This window comes from Crinia signifera, chromosome 1 (assembly GCF_055691185.1).
Source record: "Crinia signifera chromosome 1, ASM5569118v1, whole genome shotgun sequence".
Lineage (NCBI taxonomy): Eukaryota > Metazoa > Chordata > Amphibia > Anura > Myobatrachidae > Crinia > Crinia signifera.
In genome coordinates this window covers 372,253,935-372,281,076 of record NC_139217.1, presented here as the reverse complement: position 1 = coordinate 372,281,076, position 27,142 = coordinate 372,253,935, and the positions used below count along the sequence as shown (strand labels likewise).

The 27,142-nt window shown below is 43.6% G+C and overlaps 1 protein-coding gene across 5 annotated transcripts in view; it reads left to right on the top strand.

Moving 5' to 3' along the window:
* The first annotated feature begins 4,876 nt into the window (after positions 1-4,876).
* SBNO1 (strawberry notch homolog 1) overlaps positions 4,877-27,142 on the top strand; it is a 62,517-nt gene continuing 40,251 nt past the window's right edge. The window contains exons 1-10 of one of the 5 annotated variants that reach the window (XM_083151277.1): positions 4,877-5,212; positions 8,221-8,352; positions 12,111-12,212; positions 13,177-13,483; positions 15,551-15,595; positions 18,039-18,139; positions 25,477-25,564; positions 26,116-26,276; positions 26,500-26,633; positions 27,141-27,142. The exon at positions 27,141-27,142 is cut by the window's right edge and continues 89 nt beyond it. In XM_083151277.1, the coding sequence (XP_083007403.1) occupies positions 8,221-8,352; positions 12,111-12,212; positions 13,177-13,483; positions 15,551-15,595; positions 18,039-18,139; positions 25,477-25,564; positions 26,116-26,276; positions 26,500-26,633; positions 27,141-27,142 (1,072 nt within the window). In that variant the 5' untranslated portion in view covers positions 4,877-5,212. Of the gene's footprint in view, positions 5,213-5,314; positions 5,422-5,680; positions 5,700-8,220; positions 8,353-12,110; positions 12,213-13,176; positions 13,484-15,550; positions 15,596-18,038; positions 18,140-25,476; positions 25,565-26,115; positions 26,277-26,499; positions 26,634-27,140 lie in introns of those variants that run through there. The other 4 variants (XM_083151278.1, XM_083151279.1, XM_083151282.1 and 1 more) reach the window with 4 other exon arrangements.

Genomic DNA, 27,142 nt, shown 5'->3' with positions numbered 1-27,142 from the left:
CAATATAGAGTGTTATCATTCATGGAAGTCCATCTGCTCCAAAGTCACACTACCAGAGATTGTAGCTTTGTTCACTACATCAACAAATGAATGATTGGCATAGGTAGTTGTCTTCAGGATAATGCTGAAATATCCCTTGTACTTGTAGAAAAAGGAAACACTTGCTTACAATTCACAGCTGGAGAAAGTCAGTCTTTAGAATAATGGGCAAGAGCCAGCCATCCCTCTGTTGTTGAAGGAATTTGGCAAAAGTAGATGTTGCTATAAAAAAATCCAAATTGACAGGACATTTTACTTTTTGTCTTTAAGTTATCTGCTTTTCTCCATGAACCAGTGTGATAATCCTGTTGCTACCACACCTGTCAAGCAAGCTCCTGACACTCAACCACAAGCCTTGTCACCTAGAAGGGTCAGGAAGTGAGCATGTGAGGTGGGAAATGAGACAACGGATACACTGTCATTTTCAGAGTGCTAAATAGAAGAATAGGCACTATTACGGCCTATGTGAATGCCAAGATAAGGCTTATGTGTGACTGGAACAGAGTAGGTGCAGAGGCAGTCATCCCTGGATGAGAAGGGATAGAGAGGGGTTGGGTGGTGGCAGATTAGTCCTGACTACCATCATCCACAACCGATCCCTCCAGCGACACTCTGAACTCTGCTTTGCCTCTTGGACTCCACCTTATTGGGACTGTGCAGGTTACTAATAGTTTTTGGTCCAAAAATACCATTCTCGCACAGGAAATTGGAAATTTTATTATATATTTTATTTATTTTTAACTTTATTGATTCACATGGTTGTTCTTCATTGAGAGCACTGCTTTATTCTTCCCTTTGTTTTGTTTACTTTCAATGGATTGACCACTCCCCTAAAAAGCTGCAGCTTTAAGAAGGCAATTCTGACACAAGCGCTCGGTTTTAACTTCAGTTAATTGTTTTCTTTGGTATTATTTACAAAAGACTTCTCAGGTATACCAAAAGCAGTTTGGGGTTATGAGATTCCATAATGGGGAAAGGATACTGGTAAGGCCATTCTTCAACTTCCATGGTTTTCAAAAGTCCCTGTAAAATAAACTGATTGTGGGCCTGATTCAGATCTAATGAGACCCAATGATCATAGTGCAAAGGGCCTGATTCATGTAGCTTTATAGGTTCTTACAATTTCAATTTCCGTCTAGAAATGTATGCATTGTATGAAAATAAAACAACCATGCAACAAATAATTATATGTGAAACATTGCGCCTTTAATACAGATGTGCTGTGGTGTAACGTACCCCTTCCATACCTGGAGCCTGATTCTGGTTCACTTGCAAAGTACATTTTCTCTCTAATGGACAAAACCATGTGCACTGCAGGTGGGGCAGATGTAACATGTGCAGAGAGTTTGATTTGGGGTTGTTATTTTGTTTCTGTGCAGGGTAAAGACTGTCTGCTTTATTTTTCACACTTCAATATAGATATCAGTTTTAAGTACAAGCCCCACAAATGTAACTCTCTCTGCACATTGCAGTGCACATTATTTTGTCCACTAGAGAGAGAATTTGCTTTTGTGAGTGAACCAGAATTAGGCTTGTGGTGTGACGGACACTAAAGGTTATTGTGGCTTCACGGGATGGGTGTGGCTACATGGGAGGTGCATGATACCGCTTTCAGACCACAACACCAACACGGGTAGAGGTGCGGTCTGAAAGGGCCACCTCCGGTCAAGCAACATAGAAGTTCAACCCTGGTCACGACCAGGGTTGAACACGGCTCTGACCCCTATCAGGTGCAGTGTGAACATGTAGCTTGGAACAAGAAACCCGGGTCCCTTTCTCAGTATAGAAGAGGCAGCGCTGTCGGCTCCAAGGGCAGCCTCCTCCCCAGCCCCCCGATGACACAATAAGCCAGTTCGGATGCAAAACTTTCAGACCGCAAATGCCGTGTCGCTCCTGTATAGAAGAGGCAGCGCTGTCGGCTCCAAGGGCAGCCTCCTCCCCAGCCCCCCGATGACACAATAAGCCAGTTCGGATGCAAAACTTTCAGACCGTAAATGCCGTGTCGCTCCTGGGATGCGACCTGGCATGTGCAGACTGAAAGCGGTAAGTGTACAGATCTCCTCTTTCTGTAAAGGCCCCCATACACTATGCGATTTGGGCGCGATTTCACCCGATTCACCATGAAATTGGCCCAAATCGCATGTTTAAACATCCCCTCCGATCCAATGCGCGGTCCCGTGCGCATCGGATCGGAGTCGGGCAGTCGGACCGGTTGCACATAAGATGGCTTCCCATTCATTTGTAATGGTTTTTTATTTTTCCTCCCTTGCAGAGTGAGTTCCCGATCCTCCTGCCCAGCTCCCTCGTCGGTTCACCGGCATACCCCCGCACGCTGCCTCTGTGTCCCCTGCCCGGCTCTCCAGCGCCCGCTGCCTATTTGACAGCTTACCATGCCCGGCTCCCCCTCCTGCAGGTCCCCAGCATCTGCCGCCGCTGACTCTGCCCGGCTCTCCCCCTGCCCGCATCTCCCACTGCAGCTCCCCGGGAGTTGCATATTAAATCGCATGCCGATTTATCATATGCAAAACTTGGCACATCAAGTGCCTAATCGTGTGTTTCCCTCCCGGGGAGCTGCCGGGGAAAATCAGGTCCGACTTGTCCCAATGCCTTAACTCTGACTGCTGGCTGACCCTAGAGATTGTATATCTGCAGTACCATCTCCTACACTGAAACATTATGTGCTGCTGTGATACGTATGCATTGTGGGAGCACTATGCCACACGAGGCTGCAACCGCAGCTTTCCTATAGAGGCAAATGGATTGTGCTTGCTTGTGCTGCTAGGCTGCAAAAGGAAACAGCTGTATATATGAATTACATTGCACACATTTCCACAGTAAATGTATTTAGTTTCAACTTAAGTAACAGAATTAGGTATTTGTAGGTTCTAATAGTGAAAATAGGTAATGTTAGGTACGAACACCTAGATTAGGTCATTATAGGTCCTGTAAAAAGTAAGTATGTGTTTCCTGGTACGTAAACCATAAAAGGAAATTAAAATGTTAAGTGTATTGGCAAAGGATTAGAATAGGTTAGAACCTAAGAATCCTGGGCTTACTAATATCTGTCTATGTCTAGATTTATTTACAGTTTCTTATATATCGCAGCAGATTCCGTTGTGCTTTACAATGGTAAAACAAACTGGGTAACGACAGACAGACTTAGAGGTTAGAGGGCCCTGCTGTAAGCTTACAATCTATAGGGATATAGGAGGGAAACACAAGGGCCCTTATTCTGATCGGTGCGGCCGGATCCGAATATGCGGCCAGGACCGTGCATGCGAAACCCCGCCTTCCATACGGATCGCCAACTCCGTCCGTACGCGGTAAGAAGCTGTCCGAACGGACCGCACGTGTATTTTTCATGAAATACGCCTTCTCCATCTCAGGGAACCTCCCCCATCATTCGATGGTCGCAGAACATCGAATGCAGGACCGAGTGGTCCACCAGCTCCCGCAACCTCAGACCACACGGACATTTCTCCGTGCAAAAGCAGGGATCTGGGCGGGCAGCTGACATTACCATACGTACGCCCAGCGTTCGCATGGGAACGCCCATGAAACGCGGGGCGTACGCATATGGTAATGAGCCCAAATAGCCCTTCACGCCCCTCTCCACCCCCCTGTTCGGAGTGTTCACATTTCATGCGGAATTTGGCCGTACGCCCCGCTCGCACATGCGCAGAGACGCCTCTGCATATGCGCAGACACAAAACATCGGCGGCACGAACGCACGCGGATATTACCGCACCAACCAGAATAAGGGCCAAGGACAGGCATCAGTAATAGCACAGCAGTCCCACCAAGTTACAAGTCCAAAAGGGAAGCTATATAATACATAAGTGCCTCAGAGGGTTATGCATGTAGATCTTAAATATGATAGGCTTGCCTGAAGAGGTGAGTTTTCAGGGAACACTTGAACGTTTGGAGGCCAGTGGAGAGATATATTGTATATTAAATATTGAGCCTCCATCAAGATAAACATAATAGAAAGATCATACTTGCCTACTTTTGAAAACTAGTTTCAGGGAGATTATAGTTGGTAATAGAATGTTGTAAAGCACCACAATGAGGGGACGTGTCATGCTCCTCCCAAAGGGCGTGTCTAGTTCCATATATGGAGAAATTGTGAAAAGAGATTGTGAATGTGGCACCTAGAAGCGTGGGTGTGTACTGCTACGTCTGAGAGGAATCTTTTAAAATAACTTATACCCAAATGTAGATGAGCCCCAGAGCAGTTAGTAAGAGCTACTATACTTGGTTAAATGCTGGGAAATGGTGCTGATGATTCAATGTAAATATATCTCTCTCTCTTTCCTTCCCCCCCCCAAAAAAAATGTAACAGTGTAATGTGGGCTGGGTGAAATCAGGGAGATTGGTAGACTAATGAGGGAGAGAGGGAGATTGCTGTTATTTCAGGGAGTCTCCTGCAGAATGCAGGAGGGTAGGCAACTCTGAGAAAGATGATGTCAGAAGTTTATTAGTGCATTATATAGGAAGATGATGTCAGAAGTTTCTTAATGCATTACATTTATTAGGTAGTCAGTTTATACAATAAAATGAAATTAAACAGAAACATTTAATTACCATCAGTCTCAATTTTATAAAACTATACATTGTAACATGTTTTCTTTTGACGTCCCATAGCTAACATACAGTATACCCTGCAGCAGCCTGTGTCACTCACTTAGCATACTAACGCGAGACTGACGTACTCATCGTACTTCCAGTCACCTAGCCCACAAAACAACAATATCTAACCACTTGACCTTCTCAATATGGCATCCTTCTGACACCAAGACCCCTCCCCTAACCGCCCACCAACGTCACTTCCAAGAAGGAGGGACTTGGTCACGTGACTTCCAACCGCCTTCTGCCTCATCAAACCTATCAAAATATTAATAATGAAAATTAAAATAATCGCGGAGCTGCCGCCTGGTGACGCCCGGGCCACAGGGAAGAGTCTGGGAGAGAGAAGGCCGGCCGAATACCGCGGGGAGCAGGCTGGCTGGGGGCGTGTGGAGAGGCCTCGGTCTGCGCTGGTCACGTGGTGCTGCGCTGTAGTGTTTCCCCGGTAAAGATGGCGGCTGTGAGGTAGAAAGCGGCGGCTCGGAGTAACAGCGGCAGTTCCGTGCTACGGCAGCGAGTGAGGGAGCCCGGCGCCGGGAGCAGCACGGTGAGTGATCGAAGAGGGCGGCGAGATGCTCCGCTGGTGGGTGGGGAGGAAGGTAACCATGGAGGAGGAGAAGGGGAGGGTTATTTATGCCGGGCTGGTGATGAGATCGCAGAGGCCCCGACAGGCCCTAATGGTACCGGGTAAAGCTCACCCTTCCCAGCCACGTCCCCAGGAGCCGCATATGTGCGTCATACATATCCACCAACCGTGTATGTATGTAGTACTCTGTCGCTATTACATCGACTCCCTATCACTGGTGCCCGGCTAGCAGTACGTCCAAGCTCCAGGTGCCCCCCGCAGCTGGTCTCCTCTCCTTCTGAGCACGGTGGGAGATCCGCTATGCGTGCACAGTGGCAGTTCCGCATTCGGGATTTGGGTGTGATCCCCGGGTCGGCAATCACTGTCCGCTCAGTACCGGGATCTCTCCTCCCTGGACATTGGATTAGTCATTCTGGCCCAACCCGGAAGTTTATGTTGGTAACACGTGGTAAGAGTGAGGCTGGAGAGTTGGGGTGATTCTGTACTGCTGACCTCTACTTTGGGTATGAGCAAAGGTGCACCTACTGCTGTCTCTGACTTTCATATGATCCCTACTAGTTAGTAATGCTCGTCTGCAGCAGCATGAGGTATGGCTAACACGTGTTTAACTGCTCACAATGGCCAGGGGTGGCCCATGGAGGCTTATTCTATACACTACATGACACCCCACGTTCTCTTTACTTGGTGTACAATTCTTAGCCTCCTCTGCAAAATAATCGAGTTGTTGTCTCTTGCAGACTGACATATAATGCATTCACGTAGTTTAATGATATATAGTGACTGCACTTTGATAATTATCAATAGTATTATGCAAATTGCAGTCTTTTTATAAAATATAATTATTAGCTCATGGGGCCAAAGTGCTTTTGGTATAAAGTACTATCTTGCTGTGAGTATTTTGTTACAGTGCAGTATGCCTTTTGTGTGGCCGTTATAGCACAGGACTTATTTTTTACTTGGACTGTTTCATAAAAGAAAATAGAATGGTATAGTATGTTTCAGATTTTTCAGAATCAATTTTTTGACATAAATTACCAGGTCAGTTATTAGTAGTAATGCCCTCTTCAGAAAATTGTGTGTAATATGTTTGAATAGAAGCCTGCATGGCTTATTTGGCATTTCTCCTTCTGGCTTCGATTTTGACTCTTCCCCTAAAGTGACACCCAGACAGCGGTCCTCAGGTCTGCTGCCTGTGTGTCACTCTTGACTTACACCTCTCCTTTGCTCGTCGCTCCTGTCAGTTTTAGCTAGGCAACATTGCTTGCATCAGGCAGTTTCTCTCCCAGAGTGCAACTTAACTTGTTCACTCACTGGTCATCTCATGATACAACAACTGCAATAGTCTCCTCACGGACCTCCTGTGCCACCAGCTTGCTCCCCTCCAGTCTGTCTGAAACCAGACTTATCTTCTTCTCCTGCCACTTCACTTCTGACCAGCTCCATTAAGAAAATACACTGGCTTCCATACCCCTACATAATTATCTTCAAACTCCTCAACCTCGCATACAAGCCCCTTCCTACATCTCAAGCCTTAAGGTGTCCATACACTAGTAAGATATATCTGCAGATCTGGCTGGTTGGAAAAAAAACATGGTTATGGATGAGTGACAGTTTGTCAGTTTTCCAGCATATCCAAGCAAATGGTCAACTGTCATTTGCTCTCATCCATAACCAGGTTTTTATTCCAACCAGACAGATCTGCAGATAAATCTGCGTGTGTATGGCCACCTTAACTTCACTACACGCACGCTCACCTGTCGGACAATGACTATCGCCTCTCTTCTACCCTGGTCACTGCATCCCATGCACATATCCAAGATTTTGTCCACTCTGCCCCCTTTCACTGGAATGAATTTCCTCTTTATTATACTCTCCAAGACCCTTCGATGCTTCAAATGTTCATTGAAATCCCAAATGTTCACCAAAGTGTACTCTCCTGCATAACCTAGTACCAAGACCTGGTCATCCCTGCCATGCTTACACCTTGCCTGCACCTTGTGTCAAACTGTCTGTCGCTCCCTCCCTGTAGTCTAAACTGTAAGCTCCTTGGAGCAGGGCCGTCTTCCTTCCTGTTCTCACAGCCCTCTTCTTGAATTTCAGTTACAGCTCCCCTACCATCTATACCTGCATCTCTTCTCCCTTGTAATCATTCATCTCTACCAATGATAACCTGCCCTGGTAGCATTTGGACAACTACTCTGCTTCCCTACATCTCAGATGTATTGTGTACTGAGAATTGTGGTGCTCTTTTTTTTTTTTAGTTCTTCAGTTGCTGTTATGTTTAGTTCTGTGTACCCTGTATTGTTCTAACGTGTGGGCCTTAAGGTGCCCACAGAAGCATCGATCCCGGCGTGCGTTCTGTGCTTAACTAGCACACATAGCATTGCATCGTATGCCTTGTGCATGCGATGTGCATGCGATGCAATGCTATGCGATAAAAAGCTAGTACAAAAAGTATGTGCAGCACATACTTTTTGTACTGTACGATGAGGTGCCGCGGGAGCGCGCACCCCATCGCATAGCATCGCACCGCCGGGATTGGTGCGTGTGTGGGCACCATTAAAACTACTTCTGGCACCTTATAAATAAAATGTAGTAATAATAATGTAAATGCTTGCTTGATTCTGTGGCTTCCTTTTAAGCAATATGATATGCTAAACATAGTTATAATGTAAAGTTCAATATCATAAGTTTGTGAAGTTCTATCTTATATGACTTATTTGCAGTGATGTAGAGTGAGATCCGATGCCCCCCTGCTGTGGCAGTTGCAAATTTAGCTTTACTTGGAAAAACTTTTCTTGACTTAAAAATGGCTAATTTCTTTGATTTCCTTCACAATGAACTCTACTCATATAACTGACAGCTATTGTAAGAAAGGTGACCAGCCTTTACTTTTTTACAGTTTTATAGCACCTGTTCCAAAGCTGATGAAACTAAACATTTAAATGTTGTTTGTTCTATGTTTAAAGATGATGGATCCAGGGCAAGATTTGTTGCTTGCTGCTCTGAGTGAGTGTGGCATCAGCCCCAATGATCTTTTTGATGGCGATTCCTTGGATATAGGTGTCATTGCTCCAGGGCCGGTCCCAGTCAACCAGCAAGTAAGAAGATATCAGTTATTCTACATTTTTAAAAGCACGATTAAGATTATTGTTCAAAACATGTTTATTATATTCTGTTCTTTCTAGTATATGGCTCTTTAAGGGATTTAGGACAACTCATGGTATCTTGAGCACAAATGTATTACTTGTTTTTATAGGACTTAAAAACTGTCTTCCTACTGCTTCTCCCACAGATTCTAGTTGGCAAACCAAGTTGAAGGATATATATGTTTTTTTTTGCAAGCAGCAGAGTTTTTGGGGGTTGTCATTGAAGCAAAGTGATTTAGCACCCCAAGTGATTGCCCAGATCTATTCAATTGACTGCTTTGCATCTGGCACTTAAGCCAGTAGATGCAGTTGACCATGCCTTAGCTGGGTGCATAGATGCAGTAAGCAGCATTTTCTGACATAAGTGCTGGATACAATGCTGCTACTGCTCGGGGTGATGCAGCGACTAACCCCGAGGCACTGTTAAGTGCTTATTTATGCTCGCATCTCAGGAGGGTACAAATAAAAATTCTCTATGATTTACAGCATGATTAAATAACTACAGCCACTCATCCCGGGAGCTACACTCCCTTGCTTCTAATTGAATTCCCCCCAGTGTATGAAAGCAGTTACCCTTAAATAAAAGAACAATTACAGCGAATGAAGTCCACAGTTAAAGCAGATTTAAACTTTGAAGGTGCCCATACACGGAGTAATATGCTCCATACGGGCACCTTTAGAACTAGATGTATGTTATTTCTGGAAAAGAAACTTAACTTGCATGAGTATTTTTTTTTTTAAGATGCTATTCAATTATTACAATGTTTACCTTAACTTGTTTTTTATTATTTCTTACTCTTTGGATTATGTAGCAACCCTCTTTTAGTGTTTTAAAGTACCTTTCGGTTTAAAAGTATTATCTGAAATGACTTGTTTGATAGGTGAAATTTGTTGGTTTTTTTTTCTCATGCCAGAAAAGAAAAAAAAAAGTTTTGTCAACAAAATGGCAGTGTGAAAAAAATCATTAATAGACTCATTTTCATGGTATTGTTACTTTAACCATTGTAATTAGGCTTTTGGCAGTCTTTTATTTGTGTTTTTCTCTCTCCTCCCTTTCTGTGTTATCACATGACATGGCAAAAGATGACCTTGTTATATGCAGCAATATTTAGTAGCCCTCCGTATTCGGTATTGAAAAAGCGATAAAGGTTGTAGGAGTATGGTTAACTAATGACTTCTTGGTGCATGCTTAGATGGTACTTCTCAAAAGATAGAGAATATCTACTTTTTACCTTTAAAGTGGCAGAGACTCTTACGTTTGCTTCACACATGAGGCCATTAGTCACCAGTGTTAAAAAGTCACGGTTTTACTTCGATCCATTTTAGGCAAAATATTTCCTGAGTATTTTAAGCAGTGAAATGGCAAGTTAAAGCATGGCAGTCTTTGAAGGCATTCCATAAGTTAAACCAATGGTTCTCAACCCTCAAGCTTTCCACCAGGTCCTTTTTTAAGGATTTATATCTGTGGAATAATTATTGACCCAGCAAGCTAAGCATGATTAAAGCAATCCACACAACGGGAATTTTTTTTTCCGGATACTTGAGGACTGGAGTTGAGAACCCCTGAGTTTAAACTAAATTATTTACCAGTGTGTTGTGTTTAGAGTTCCCAATTTGCTTTAGCTAGTTATTTAATGGAATTTATTTTTCTGCATGAGCTCGGCATAACCATTCTATACCGCTTGATAGTGGCTGTTATGGAGCAAGAGATTAAGTGGCTGGTGACGGTGAACTCATTTGTTGGCTATCAGTCAACCCTATTTAGGTTGACATGCTCTGGGTCCTCCACTGAAGGTTAACAGGACTTAGGTGGATATGGCTAAGTTGGAAGGTTGACACAAGCATTAGGTCCACAATGGCAAGGTCGACATAAGCTTTTCATGTTTTCATCCCGAATGTCGACTTGAACACCATCTACATGTACTGTGTCCCCTTGCATGGCTCGCTTAGGACACATTGCCTCGCCATGCTCGGCACACTATTCTCCCTGGTAGATGGGAGGGCATGAAATGCCACCTGTCGGCTCAAAGAAAACTGGAAAAACATGTCGACCTTGCCATTGTTGACCTAATGCTTTTGTCGACCTTCCAACCCTGTCGACCTTAGCTATGTTAACCGATTTCGGGTTTCAACCTAAGCCCTGTCAACCTTCAGTGGTCGACCCAATACACGTCGATCTAAATAGGGTTGACCTAGTGACTATACCCATTTGTTTTCCATGGTGCAGTACTCAATGATGAGAGCCGGCATTCTCTGAATTAAATGCCTGCCACAATTTTGTTTGCGCTGGGCTTAATTAAAGGCACTAGTATAGTCAAATCTGGAATCATACCGCAGGAGGGGTGCAAGAAGAAATCCTCTTGTCGTTCTTAATATCGCAGCCAATTGAATAAAGTCCAGTGCTATTAACATCACTTTGAATTGAATATACCCCATTGTGATTTATTTGTGATGTGGAAACTTTCTGCAGCATTGTACAGAGATCATTAGGTCATCCATATCAGTTCCTGTCCCAGTGAGGCTTATGCTGGCCACACATCAGACCAACTTTCCTCCAACCAGCCAACTAGTTGGTTGGTTTTATTGAAAATCTGGTCCTGTATGGGGGGCAAATGCCAGTAAGTAATGCCAGGAAAATGGACAAAAACATTCAGTGAAATTGTTTAAATCAAATAGGTCCAACTACAGTACATTGTCTGAGTGACAGTTGTCCATTTTCCGAATTGGTAAACAAATGACTTGATTACAAATTACATTTGCTCCTATACAGTACCAGGTTTTTATTCCATCCAACCCACTAGTTGGATGGTTGAACAAAAAGTTGGTCTGATGTGTGGCCAGCATAACAATCTGTATACCCTTCCACATGTATGTACATGCTGAAGCTTATTAGCTGTCCAAATACAGGTAACATACCAATATGTTCATTTGAATTGTGGGAGAAAATGAAAGTTCCCACCACAATTGCTTGTAGAATATACCAACTCCACACAAAGCCTTGTAATGGGCTGTGAGTCTGGCGGCCAAGTGGGATGCCAGACTACTTCAGATGTTGGCTTTTATAGAGGAGTAGTCCTTTGCAATGCATGGCTTTTGTATTTCTTGCTCTTCTGCTCCATGGGATGTTTCAGGTCTCCCTGAGCTCACTTTAGGATACCTGCATTGCAGTTTGACAGGTGTACCGCCCAGTCAAACTCCCCACTTGTCACTGATCCTGGAGCACGGACATGGTTTTGTCTTTTGAACGACTGCCCCTTTAAAAAAAAATATAAACTACTGAGTTTGGCAGCCCTCAGGACATGCACCACATCGCATCCTTCCCAAGGTGGGAACTGATCCAGCGACCTTAAGCTGTGTGCACATATGGCGATTCAGCCAGGCGATTTCTACTAGATAGTTAAAATTGCCTAAAAGGCTATCCAGAATTGCCCCATGTGTACACTGCGGGCGATAGCGATGCACGGTGACACTAACTGCCCGCCACATAGACTGTGCAGGCAAGTCCGTTTATAATAGATGCCGCACAGTGTACACTGGACACCCAGGCTGGGGATTTAAATGACTGCCATTGTTTGTTTATTTTTTTTGTAGGTAATACGTCCCAATATAGTATTTAAAAAGGCTGCGCAGAAGTTTAAGTACATATCTTGTAACAGGCTTCCATATATGTGCTTATTGTGTATTATATGGTTTTTCTGTTCTTCTGCTAGGCTGTGCCAATCAGTGTATTAGGAGGAAGTAAAGAAAGTGAAGCATCAGTTTCTGTGAAGCATGAACCAGTGTCTGTGTCCCCAGCACTATTAAATGTCAGGGTAAGGAGCATTATCTGCTTAATAGGAACATACTAAAGAAGAAAGGCTTATCTTACCAGACTTTTAAAATGCCATGTTAGAATAGCCTGTATTAAACCATGGCAGAATATACTCACTTTCATTATACTTTTGCAGAATGGGTGCTACAAAATTGTATCTGTCTATGCATTCAAGTGTGTTCATTAACTGGTAAATACATTCTCTGTGAAGTACATTGTAATACAGATCCATTTTACATGGATCTCTCTATTTCAGATCAGGGCAAGGCAACCAGTGACTCCTTGTTCCACCACTGTAATGGGATTACTGATGGTCATACCATAAATGCAAGGCAGAGATTTTCTTAATGTATGGGTTCACTTGATCTGTCCAGACATAACTAAAATACAGTTTAAATCCGATACAGAATTTATTAACCTCTGACTTGTGTGTATATCAAATTTATTTTTTAAACTTTGTATAAAATAAGTAATATCCTTTGAAACCTTGCATTAATACTAAACAAATCTGTTTAAGCTAACCCTTGTTGTACCATAGAGGTTTGAGCACAAAAAGAAAATCTCTAATGCTGTGTACACAGGGGGGAGATATATTGCTGAGCAATATATGGCTAAGCAATATATTGCTTAGTTTCTCCTGTTCATCAGCGACCAGAGATGGTCGCTGATGAGAAAGAAACTGCCCGGGGGAGCCCGGCAGTGGTAATCAGTTGGTCGCAGGAGCATGTTCCTGCGACCAGCGATCACCACAGGGGCAAAAATGGGAGCGCGCACCCAGCGATATATCGCCGGTGCACACTCCCATTGCGGGCAATATGGTCGCTCAGCGACCATATTTCCCACGATTTTGGACAAAATCGCCCCCGTGTGTACGCACCTTAACTGTAATTGTCATATATAGATAATTATAGAAGTTAAGCAACTTTTAAAGGTTGTAAAATAATGTTTTGGTATTTTCTTTGCAGCCTCCATCCACTACAACATTTGTGCTGAATCAAATTAACCAGTTGCCAACACTTGGTAATACAATAGTGATGACAAAAACGCCTCCTGTTACTACCACTCGCCAAACTATCACAGTAACAAAGTTTCTCCAGACCACTGCTACAACAAGACCATCCACCACCGCACCATTAGTTAAAACCACTGTGTCTGCTGTCCCGGCAAAAGAACAAATTCAGCTAAAAGATCTGCTCAAGAACAGCAGTTTAAATAAGTTAATGAAGTTAAAACCACCGCCGAACATCGCACAGCCAGTTGCTACTGCTGCAAGTATGTATTGAATGGCTTAATTTGTCAAATATGCCTGTGTTCTGCAGATACAGATCAATTTTTATTTCTAAAGGCTCATACACACTGGACGGTTTTGAGCTGAAAGACAATCAAACTTGGTGTTTTGAGCGGCTTTCAGCTCGAAGCCACCCAGTGTATACGGCCCAGCGATGTGTGCTCCTGCATCATCCCCAGGAAAGCCATTCATCTGCTTGTATTCCCAGCAGATTGATGGATTTGCATAGCACTGAGACCCTTATTCAGAACTGATCGCAGTACAAATTTGTTCTCAAAATGGGCAAAATCATGTGTACTGCAGGTGGGGCAGATGTAACGTGCAGGGAGCTAAATCTGGGTGGGGTGTGTTGAACCTGAAATCTAAATTGCAGTGTAAAAATAATGCAGCCAGTATTTACTCTGCACAGAAACAAAATAACTCACACAAATCTCTCTCTATACATGTTACATCTGCGCCACCTGCAGTGCACATGGTTTCCCCATTTTGAGAACAAATTTGTACTGTGATCAGATCTAAATAAGGGCCAGAGCGGCTTTCCCCCCAGCGATGACCGCTTTCATCACTGTCCATATACGCTGGGCAAAATCGCCCAGTGTGTTTGTAGCTTAAGCAAAATCTATATCTTGTGTCCATTCAACGTTGCCACCTTTTTAAAACTGTCATCCCGTTTTCCCTGTACAGTATTAGCCTATAAACTTTCTTGAAAGCTCCTGCAGTGGATGGTATCATTAGGTTGCTTATTGTGTACTGTTTAATGTTTGTGGGCCAACCTCCCGATTACCTATAAGTCCAGGTGCACTCAGCTGTTTTAGGGCATGATTCAGAGAGCATTTTTTTTCTCTAATGGACACAATCATGTTGCACTGCATGTGGGGCAAATGTAACTTATACCCCTTTTACACCAAGGTATAACCATGGTTGGACCCAGGTCAACGTTGGTGTAAAAGGGGCCTGACCAGGGTTGAACACTGGTTGGATCGGGGTCGTGGGCGGTGTAAATGGTCCCAACCCAGGTTGGGACATCCGGGTAGTGCTGAAAAGATACCAGAAGTGCTGGACGCCTTTCCACAGTGCGCTGCAGTGGCAAAAGACAGCAGCCAGGAAGGATACGGGCAGTGCACACAGAAATAATTAGATAATTGAATGCAGTATAATTTATATTATTTGGGGGGGCTGGGGGGAGCACATGGGAGATTCGGTCTGCTGCTGCAGGGGAAGGGGCTGGGGAGAGCACATGGGTGATGCTGCACTTTTATATAAAATATTTTACAAAATAAACAAACCAACATTTTTCAATACTAACTAGTCATGTCTTAATTTTTTATTTTAAATCATTGAGGGAAGGTTGGATGGCAGTTTATCAGTCCTAAAATGGACATTTTTTAATGTCATCCATAGGGAAAAGCAGGGCTGACCCAGGTTCAGTGTAAACGGCGCAGACCTGGGTCACAAATGGGGTATGAAGCTGGGTCCAACCATGGAAACTCCCGAGTTCAAAGACCAGGGTCTGACCAGGGATTTTGGTGTAAAAGGGGTATTACAGAGACATTTAGATTTGGGTGGGGTATGTTCTAACTGAAATCTAAATTGCAGTGTAAAAATAAAGCAACCAGTGTTTACCCTGCACAGAAACAGCATAAGTCACCCAAATCTAACTATCTGCTTATATTACATTTGCCCCACTTGCAGTGCACATGGTTTTGTCCAGTAATGCCCTTACTACTGTATGTATGGGTTTGTGAGGGGGTGACAGGGGGTCAAGCTGGGGGCACATTGCTCTGATCTGGATCATTGACCCAATCAGCAGAGTGGTTGTAACTGTTTGTAATCGGCTTTTAAACTTACTGACAATGTCTTCATTCAATAGTTTTATCAGAAATGAGTTTGCTTCTGTTGAATTGATGACTAATACATGATTTATGTTGTTAACTGAGGAGATTTATATATTCAAGAGTAATAACTTTAAGCTCTCCAGTCACGGATATTATGTTTAAATGATCGATCAAAGTATTTCTGCTACCTTCCCAAATATATCATATTTGTTTCAGAAATTGTAATATTTTCTCCAAAGGTGGTAAGTGCCACCACATCAGGTAAGGGAATTTTTTGGTATTGGGGTTTCACGTTGTGCAATCAACTTTCTAGTCACATGACTGTTCTGGTGTTCTCTGTGGCAATTTTTATTCACTTTCTTCTTCAAAGTGGCTAAAGTAAATAGGTTTGAGTGGGCCTTCCTATACCTAATTCTGCTGCAAAAGGGCGTATGGCAAAGCAGAATATTCCCACATTTTATTCTGCTTCTGTTTTATTTTATTGCTGTATGCTGAAACACAGAAACTATTGGGCTACATATGATTGTTCTACATTTGGTACCTGTCTGCCACATGTGTATTAAGTTTGAAAGAAGTAATATGTGAATTTTATGTATCTACATGCATTTACGCCTGTTGCACATAATTAAAAAAAAAAAAAAAAAAATCCGTAAAGGATACATTTATTACCCAGAAGAGCTTTTTCTCCTTCACCCACTGGGGACACTAGATTTACACTGGGGTTAAAGTCAGTGGTAAATGGAGTGTGTCTTTTTAATCTGAATATATTTGAATAACCTAACACTCGGCTAATAACCTGTTAAGAGGGCATACTGCTAAATCCAAACTTAAGCAAGCTACTCCCTATTCAGTTATTGTGCCCATTTGTTGGTAATCTGATGAACAGAGTTCTTTTGGGTGGATTGTGTAGAGATGAGCCCTTTGGTCAAACACTAATAAAGTGGTTTATAAAATGGCAAGTTATTCTATGCTTTGATTATCTGGTTAGTTGGGCTTGACAGAAAATATCATATAAAAGATCGGTCATGCAACGTGTATGCATTCTTGATAATCTGCCCATATTTCCTGTGATTTATTCTGGTGACCTTCATCCTCCTTTTTAAGGGGACGTATGCAAATTCAATATGGCGCGGAATTAAAATAAATAAACAAAGCTGCTTAATGTTTGGGATTTTCCAAAACTGTTGGAGCACACAGCCTAGTGGCCAAATGTGATAACCTCCGTTTTTCAAAGGGGTAGCCATTTACAAGGCCAAACTATGCCTTGGAATTGATTTTACCTCCACGTTCCTGTACGGCCACCCAACTCAGAGGTTATTACATTTAGCCTACAGTGTCAGTAAAATGTACACTTTTTTTTTTTTTTTTTCCCCTTTCTTATTTTTCCGCTCCCATTGCTCTTTGGGACTTGAATCTTTGTCTAGGGATTTTTACACTGTTTTATGAGAACCAGTAGACTCAGTCAAGATGACGTGCTTGCAGTAGCCTCCACCAGGTGTCTGTCAAGGAGAACGACAAGACACAAAGTTCTATCTGATCTTCCATGATGACCAGGTAGAGCTGCATACCAAGTCTTTATTTTTCCTTAATGTACTTTGTAAGTTTTACATAGATTAACCAATTTTAGTTTGGTTTCTTCCTCTGTTATAGTGTGAACATTTCAGTGTTTGTGGCCTGGACTACTTCTTTACTAGAGACGGGTGACTTGTTTTTGTCATTTTTGATACCCATAAGATTAGTTTTGCTGGCTTTGAAGCAGTTGGTAGCTCAGTGGTTATTATATTAGCGGTACTTGTGTATTATCTGGGTGCCCGGTTTTTTTCATCGCATGTTAAAAATCACGTTGCATCGCATACAATCATATCGCATGCGACGCGATTTGACCCGATTTTTTAATTGTACAGGCACCCAGATGCCTGATTCCTATGTTAAATGCCCCCCAGACCCGATTTTTGATTGTCCACCCACCCTGAAGGGTGATTACTATGTTAAATGGCCGACCATTGTTAACGCCACCCCACTATCAACGCCAACCTGAAGCGTGGCAAGTGCAGGGGGTGGCAGTACGCGTCTTCCGACCTTTTCATACCCCCACTTTCCATGTCGGCGTGGAGTTGATTTTTAGATAGCGTGGCGAGCACCGCGTGGGGACGTGGAATACACGTGAAGTAATACGCGGGGTTCGCCACACTATCTTTGCAGTTACAGTGCAATACCTCCTGTGAGGACTGCTTTTTGTATGTCCCCAGTGTAACTCCAAGGTGCCCCATTGGATTAAGGTGGAAATAGTATTTTTGTACTTGCAGGTTGAATATTTCTGTTTTCAGACATCCGGATAAGGGATACCCAACCTATACTAGTAAAATCTATTTCCTCAATTCCAAGGGGACTCTGAACACCCTACTTGCTCTGTTCTGTTGTCTTCCTCCTCTCTGTTTGGGCTTGGTTACAATGCAACTGGGTGTGGTTGGCTATAGTAAGGGACTGGCAATTTTTCAAACATATTCAGTTTTAAGATGCGAGGCTCCACGCTCCTCTGACTACACCCCAGCAGTGTTTTTTTTTTTTTTTTTTACTAATAAGCACAAAAATCCTGTTTTAATTGTACCCATTGGTAAACTTGCAAAGGTATATGGACTTGTGTCTTACTCTACACTTATCTATGCTTCAGATCTAATGTTTTATTAATTTGTTATATTTCTAGCTGATCTACTGAACGGTACAAAGAAAGATATTTCTAATAAGGAAGTGACAAGAATATGGATTAATGATGATATTAAAATGAGAAGTTTTTCTCCAACGAATGTAAGTCAAATTAGATTTTTAGATTAAGTTGTTCGTTATGCTTAAATTAACACTTTTAATCGCCTATCTATCTAATCTATATCTCACATCTGCTTGTGCATCTTTTCCTGAATAACATGTGGTATATCTTACTGTTCAAATTCACTTATTTAATTCTTTATTAAGAAATGTCCATTGGTGCCTTAGGTTTTATTTGAGTAGACAGACACCTTTTATCATGAGAACCAAACTGCTATATTAAACAACAAAACTACAGTGGCTGACATGGTCTTTGTACCTTTTTTGTAAGCTGAGTCCATGATCATTCAAAATAATGCAGGCATTTTTTTTCTCTTTCGTCCATCCTGGTGACACAGCTTGACCTTGTGATGTAGGAGGGTCCACAGGAGTCGGGCACCTATGCGAACATTTTTGAGATCCCAGCATTCCTCAGTTTGTATTAGGTGCCCACCGGAGTGGGCTGCATCCATTCTTTTAGAGTAGCTCTGGTTTTTTATTTATTTATTTTTTAATTAATATTATACATAGTTACCTATACCTAGTTAGTGGCAGGTGCAGTGTGAAACTTCCAGGGGAAGTTTCTTCACACTGATAGCTCAGCAGAGGCTGACAGAATCACATCCTGTCAGCTCTCTGTGTGCGGAGAGATTCTGTCTGGTCCCTCTGCACAGCGCTTTGGCCCCCTTGAAGGGGGTCTCCGTTTAGGGGGATCTTGGGAGACGGACCCCTGCAATGGCGCTGCCATTTTGTGGGTTTATAGGCAGAAATCCATTATGGAATTAATGCTTGTTACAGGAGCCCAGCACTGCTGGGTGCTTCCAAGTGATCCTCTTCTGAGGAGTCACTGGAAGGGAGAGTAAACACTTGATGGGAGCGGCTATGAGGGGATGGCGCTAAAAAGGCTTCCCTCCGTGCTGAAGCGGAGACTTGGTCTCTTCCCACACGAGTTAGTTTCTTCTGTGCAGCGCTTCCCCTGGAGACAGCTGAGTCCATTACAGCAGACAGATAAGTACACTGATACATTGTTCTGTACAGATGCCTGCCATTTTCCACTATGTGTTTATCATGACAGAAAGGTGTAACACTGCTTTGGTGGGGGAGGGAGCGTCTGCCTTGTTTATAGACTGCAAGTTTTGCAGGGTAAAATTAACTTCTGAACAGATGGACCACGGGGATTTATGTCCTGCTTGTGAATCTGTGCACTGTGGGTGGGAGTACTTTTCTTCCCACTCCTGCTACAAAGAATACAATATCCAAGTTTGGTGTTCGTTCCTCCTTTCGAGGTGGTGCGGCCAATAGAGGACAATCTGGCAGAGGCAAATTCCCCTAGTAGTAGTAGTACGTTTGCTTACGCCACCAAAGGCAGGGCACCCAGAACCTGTTTTGGCGCCTTTGCAAAGAAACAATCCTCCAAAAGTGAGGAGAAGCCCTCCGCATGACTGATTGGAGGCTCCCCGTTCTGGGAGCAGAGTGGGGGGTCGCCTACTGCATTATCGGGACTCTTGGGTACTCTCCACTCAGGATGCTTGGGTTCAGGAAGGGGTTTTCAAGCGTTACAGAATCAATCTCAGAGGAGCTCCTCCAAAGAGATTTCTACATACTCCATTACCAGGGAAAGCTCGCTTACGGAAAGCCCTTTTAGGGGCGACGACGTCACTCCTAGAGAAGCGTGTGGTGATCCCGGTTCCACGGGAAGACATTAAGAAATGTTTTTATTCCATCCTTTTCTTGGTCCCCAAATCAGACGGGTCTTTCAGACCTATTCTGAACCTGAAGGCGTTGAACCTCCATCTATGGGTGGATCACTTCAAAATGGAATCTCTAAGGATGGTTCTCCTAAGCATGGAACCAGAGGAATTTTTAGCTTTGGTGGATATTCAAGATGCATATCTGCACGTGCCTATTTGAGCAGAACATCACTCTTTGCTGTGTTTTACCATAAGCGACATTCATCTACAGTTCCAGGCCCTCCCGTTTGGGCTGGCTATGTTTCCGAGAGTATTCATGAAAGTAATGACTGCTATAGCAGCGGACCAATTGCAGGAAAATCTGACGGTAGCATCAAAATTTCTATGAGACCATGGGTTGATTTTAAATCTTCCAAAGTCTCACTTGGTTCCCACTCAGAGAATGCAGTTTCTGGGGGTGGTTCTGGACACATCTACATCGAGTATTCCTTCCAAAATCAAAGGCCAGAGATATTCGGTTAATGGTACTTGCCATACTGAAGTCACCAAATCCATCGGTTTGGAAGTGTATGAAGCTTCTGAGCAAAATGGTAGCCACTTTCGAAACCCTACAGTATGCGAGGTTTCATTCAAGGATTTTCCAATGGAACATCCTCTCCACTTGGTCAGGAAATCCTAAGACCATGAAACGGGAAAATCTGATCCTGTCTCAGGAAGCAAGGGATTCGCTGAGCTGGTGGACTGATCTGGAGACTCTAAAGCTGGGTCGCTCTCTTCAAACCTGGGATTAGTTGGTGGTGACAACCGATGCCAGTCTCAGGGGTTGGGGAGCTGTTGCACTGCATCACCGGTTGCAGGGGTTGTGGACCAGAGAGGAATCTGCTTTTCCGATCAATATTTTGGAGCTTTGGGCAGTCTGGAGAACACTTCAGCAGGCGCAAGAGCTTCAGAAAGGGGTCTCCTATTCGGATACAGATGGACAATGCCACAGCCGTGGCATACCTCAACCATCAGGGAGGCACTCGTGGCAGTATGGTGATGAAAGAGGTATCTCAAATTTTTCAATGGGCGGAATTGAATGTTCCAGTCTTGTTGGCTGTAATCATCCTGGGGATCCGGAATATGGAAGCGGACTTTCTCAGCAGATCGGATCTGCATGAGGGAGAATGGGCCTTGCACCCGGAGGTGTTCCAGGAGATTGTATCCCTTTGGGGGCTCCCAGAAGTGGATTTGATGGCGTCCAGACACAATTGTCAAGTGCCCAAGTTCTGCTTCCAGACCAGGGATCAGAGGGCGTGGGCGGTGGATGCCATGACGGTCCCGTGGTGTTTCGACCTTGCATATGTTGTCCAATCCTTTCCCATGATCGCTCGGGTCCTCAAAAGGGTGAGGTTGCCACGGTCGGGAATGATCATGATTTCTCCAGATTGGCCCAGAAGGTCTTGGTTTTCGGATATTCCGAGATTGTCAACAGCTTTGTGGCGTCTTCCTCAACGCCCGGATCTACTCAGACCAGGTCCGTTCCTACACCAAGACAGTCTCCATTTGACAGCCCGGCTTTTGAGACCGCTTTGTTGAAGGAGAATGGTCTATCTGATTCAGTTATTCCAACCATGCCCAATGCTCGCAAGCCTGTATCTGCAGCATATTATCATAGAGTTTGGAAAACCTATATCGATTGGTGTGATAGAGGGTTTACTCCTTGAGATTTAAAGTGAGTAGGCTTCTGGATTTTATTCAAGATGGCTTTTCCATGGGTTTGAGCCTTCAATCTTTGAAAGTACAGTTGTCTGCCTTGTGTATCTTTTTTCTAAAGAGTGGATTTGTTGCCAGAGTTTCAGACTTTTCTCCAGGTAGTTTATACATCTGAAACGTCTGTACAGACAGCCGGTAGCACCGTGGGATCAATCACTTGTGCTGTCTGTTCTTCAGAAACCCCCTTTTTGAGCCCTTACGGTCGGTTGACCTAAAATTCTTTCTTGGAAACTGGCTTTTCTTATGGCAATCACCTCTCTTTATTTTGTAAGGTTACGTTTCTTGTGTTTCATAAAGACAGGGCCATTTAGGGGACGGTACCAACATTTTTGCCGAAGGTGTCAAAATTTTCATTTGAACCAGGAGATCATACTTCCCGTTTTCTGTCCTATGGAGGAGGCAATAAATAGGGACAAACTTAAGAAATTGGACTTGGTTCGCGCATTTATGTAGACAGGGTGAAGGATTTTTGCAAAACGGATTTGTTATTTGTACTTTATGATGCACATAAGAGAGGCTGCCCAGCTTCTAAGCTGGCCATCACTAGATGGTTACTGTCCGTTATTGCTTTTGCCTACAATAAAGTTTGCAGATCGGTTCCCTAAAGGATTAATGCCCATACCACAAGGTCGGTTGCTTCCTCTCGGGCTGTGCATCACAGGCCTACAGCGGAGCAGTTATGCAGGGCCGCTACCTGATCCTCTGTTCATACCGTTACCAAATTTTACAGGTTCCATGAGTTTGCGTCGCAGGACTCTTCATTTGGGCGAGCAGTGATGAGAACTGCAAACCTGAGCGTACCCTCCCAAAGGACCGGCTCTTGAACATCCCAAGGTCAAGCTGTGTCACCAGGATGGACGAAAGAGAAAAGGGATTTTTGTCAAAACTTACCATTTGAATCCCTTTCTCAGAGTCCATCCTGGTGACACAACTTGACCTTGGTAGGAGGGTCCACATGAGCCAGGCACCTATGCTAAAATTTTTGAGAGGCAGGCTCCTCCCTTCTGCATTCCTCAGTTCAACTTCTAAAGCACACTAGGATACATTACTCAGCACAACGCCTGAACATATTAATATGCACAGTTAAACCATAACCATATAACATGATAAATTAACATGAAACTGTACACACTTAGGGCAGTATTCAATGAGAAAATTCTCCGTGCATGGAGAGCGTTTTATTTCGCTCTCCATGCACTCTCCGTGTTTTTGCGGAGATTCTCCATGTTTGGAGATTCTCCGTCACAGCACTTTATCCACTATTCAATGTGGCTGATGCTTGCCGCCACTCGCGGCGTGTCTTAACCCCTGCAGCGGACGAGCATCCGCGGCAGGGAGCTTTCAGGAAGCCGGGGGACGGAAGCAGCCAGAGAGATTAAAGTCTCCCTGGCTGCTCCAGAGGAATGTGGTGGGGAGGGGGGCTCCCCAGGACCCAGGCAGCACAGGCTTCCCCCCTCTATAGCCAGCGGGGGACCCAGTATTCAGTGCACCCGATCGTGCATATTAACGATTGGGTGCAGTGAATATATGAATATCTAATGAGCGGCTCGAGCGCTCCGGCCCCCTGCTGGCTGCACTGTGTAAAAAAAAAAAAAAATTAAAAAAAATATATTTTTTAAATTAAATATAATATTTATGTGCTATAAGCACATGAATAAAAATAACATGCCCCTTCACAGAAAAAAAATCCTGATTATTTTTTTTTTTTTGACACCAAAATTAAAAGAAAAAACCTTTTAGTTTAAAAGTTCACATTCCAGCTCCCCATCAAAGGATGGAGAATTGCTACACGGAGAGACACGGAGAAAATCACTTAGAAAGACGGAGATTATTTTACATTGAATAGGGTTGCTCGCTTTTGGAGAGCAAAATGCTCCGTCCAAGGCGAAAAAAGCAAAAATTCTCCATAAAACACGGAGAATTTTCTCATTGAATACTGCCCTTACTGAGCGTAAGGGAGGGATCGCTGTGTCACCAGGATGGACAGCGATCCCTCCCTAACGCTCAGTAAGTGTGTACAGTTTCATGTTAATTTATCATGTTCTATGGTTATGGTTTAACTTTACTCGGCACAACGCCTGAACATATTAATATGCACAGTTAAACCATAATCCTATAACATGATAAATGCATGGCCTTGGGCACTGCAGCCTGCTCTGACCATGTGTTAAAACCTTGAGCAACCATTTAAATATGGTGAATAGTCAAGGCATTTTGCGCTGCACCATTTTGAATTTGTTGACTTTCATACCTAGGTGAGAGCGAAAACAGTTGTTTCAATATGGCAACTTCTATGTGCGGAGGGATTCTTTTTTGCTTCATTGGATGCTGGCCAGTTTGTCGGACATGCCGGAGGAGGGCCAGATCCATCCCTTCCTGAACAGCAAGCTGAAGCACAGCCATATCACAAGTGTCAGTCTACACTTCTCCTTATACAGGGGTCTGTGAATTAGTCTACTCGTATTAGTATACATTTTATTTATTTATTTATTTATTTTCATCTGTGAGGTTCTGCTTCTCCTCAGTGAGCATTGTGTACGTTTCTTCAAGCCAGGTCAGATAGGAAACTGAAAAATCTATTTTAGAACGCTGTGTATTTTCCCTGTGCTAGTATTTGCATGGGTGGTGAGGTGTACGGAGCAAGCGACCTGTTGACGGCATTGGTTCCAGCACCCCCTTGGGCTGACCTTTTTTTATTTCTTTAGCAGAAAATTTTAAGGAATCTGCTTGGGAATAGTGACTCTAGATGTGGGACATCTCTTTTCTAAGATTTCTGGGGGGTTTTTTTGTGGCATTTTCTAACATAAAATTTATTATTTTGGTACTTGTTTCCTAGCACGGCCACAATCGCGGGCATCGGGTGTCATTTTTAGTGGTATACGACGCGACCGACGCGATGCCCCCGATTTTCCCATTGAAATGCATAGAAAAAAGTCAAAATCGCGTCGGTCGCGTCGTATGCGGCTAAAAAAGGCTTAAATGGTCCAGACGCGATGCCCACGATTTCCCCATAGGAAACAATGTTAAATGGCTCAATGTACCCGCGATGCCCCCGATTTCTCATAGGGAACAATGTTAAATACCTCAATTTCACCAAATCATCATAGGGAACAATGGTAAATGGGCCAGAAAGCCCCCAAAAAAACCCAGAACAGAAAATGTCCCCCCAAAAGTAGTTTACGCCACCCCACGATCAACGCGAACCCGAAGCGTGGCGAGCGCAGCGAGCCCTCGAGGGGCGGCGGTACGCGTCCTCCAACCTTTTCATACCCCCACTATCCACGTCGGCGTGGAGTTGAGAATAGAATAGTGTGGCGAGCCCGAAGCGTGGCGAGGGGACGCGGATACCTTCACCGGTAAACGCGTCCCTTCGCGGGCTTCACAGGTATCCGCGTACCCTCGCGGGGCTCGCCACGCTTCGGGCTCGGTGGCTCGCTGCGCTCGCCACACTATTCTATTCTCAACTCCACGCCGACGTGGATAGTGGGGGTATGAAAAGGTCGGAGGACGCGTACCGCTGCGCTCGCCACGCTTCGGGTTCGCGTTCATCGTGGGGTGGCGTAAAATACTTTTGGGGGACATTTCACTGCTCAGGGGTGTTTTGGGGGGTTCATGGCCCATTTAACATTGTTCCCTATGATGATTTGGGTAAATTGACCCATTTCACATTGTTTCCTATGGAAAATCGGGGGCATCGCGGCTAAATTGAGGCATTTAACATTGTTCCCTATGGGGAAATCGCGGGCGTCGCGACCATCGCACCCGATTTTTTTAGTGCTTGCGATGCCCCCGATTTTTCCTCACGATGCCCACGATCATGATCGTTGTGGCTGTGCTAGGAAACAAGTACCATTATTTTAAAGTATTTCAAATAATATTTTGTAATTCTTACAGAAAGTGAAAGAGGAGGATGAACCAGAGGAGGAGGATGAAGAAGAAATGGGCCATGCAGAGACTTATGCTGAATATATGCCAATAAAACGTATGTAAACAAAACTTGTGATTGGAAGTTGCAAGCTCCTCTGGTTTTTAAAATGCCATATACCCTCTATGGCAGGGGTGGCAAACTTTTTTGTGCCAAGGGCCGTTTGTATGGGCTAAACTACTATTGGAAGGAGGGATGGGAAGGACAGAAGTAGAAAAAGGGTAGGGAGGGGAAGAGGGAAACGGCAACAATCGTACAGGTACAAAATAAGCATCATTCATATCGAAAACCTATTATATGCCGTGCCTATAATCACATTTATTCAGGTTTGATGAGACCAAGTATCAAGTTTAAATAGAGTATGAGAATCAGAGACAATAATTCAATGGGGGGAGAAGCGCCATGGTATGACAGCCAGGGAGACTAAGTTAAAAAGGCTTATGCTTTAGTTCCCACTATACTGGATAGGTGCGCAATTTTAAATTTTATTGAAAGATGTTTTAGGACTAGGTAAGAATATAATTTTGCTAACCTCTGAGAAATAATTGTAGAATTTCTAATTAAATTCTGCTGGAATTTGCATATTCAATGCGTCATTATCTCATTAGTTAAAGTTGGGCTGCGGCATCCTGATCCTGTGGTAGAAACCAGCTCCTTGTCCAGTGTGACCCCTCCAGATGTTTGGTTTCAGACCTCTATCCCTGAAGAGACCATTGACAATGGCTGGCTGTCGGCTTTGCAATTAGAAGCAGTCACTTATGCTGCACAGGTTGGTTTTCAGTTTTACAATGTAGTTAAGATTTATCCTTTAAGTATATTATTTGTATAAAAGATCCCATCTGAAATGTTCATTCCAGCATGTCCTCAGCATAAAAATGATCCCATTTGAAATGTTTGTTCAATGCATGTAGTATTTTTGTAAATGCTACAAGATAAACTTCTATGTTGTATTCTTTTGTTTGCATGTGACTGACAATGTGATCTTATTCTAGCAACATGAAACCTACCTTCCTAATGGGGAGAGGGCTGGATTCTTAATTGGTGATGGTGCAGGAGTTGGGAAGGGAAGAACCATTGGTGGAATCATATTTGAAAATTACTTGTTGAGTAGGAAAAGATCCTTATGGTAAGTTCACAAGACCATACTAGAGGCAAAAATGTGGCACCTTGATTTGGTTGGTTTTGTTTGTGTATATCTATGTATCTCTATACCCTCCCTCTTACCTATTTTGATTAAAATGGAGTGCGTTGGAATGTCTCCAAATTCCAAAGACAAGGTGGTCTAATTGTGTGTACGCATGGTGCGATAGCCTTGCTATTCGAGCTGGATCTATGTGCATGTGCAAGCCAAAACGCATGCATTCAAATTTGACTATATAGTACAGATCTGTACTATATAGTCATTGCTGCGCTGTCTATTTTGCTATTGCATTTCAGCTGAATGGGAGTGCGCATCGGCATCGAATTGGGATCGAAAGGTTAAAAACATGTTCGATGCCGATTCGATTTGGCCTATATAGTAAAAATCGAATGGTAAATTGTACCGTGTGTACACACCATAAATATATTTTAACCATATATTTATACGTATAATATTTCAGGACTGACTTCACCATATTCATTCTTCCAACAGGT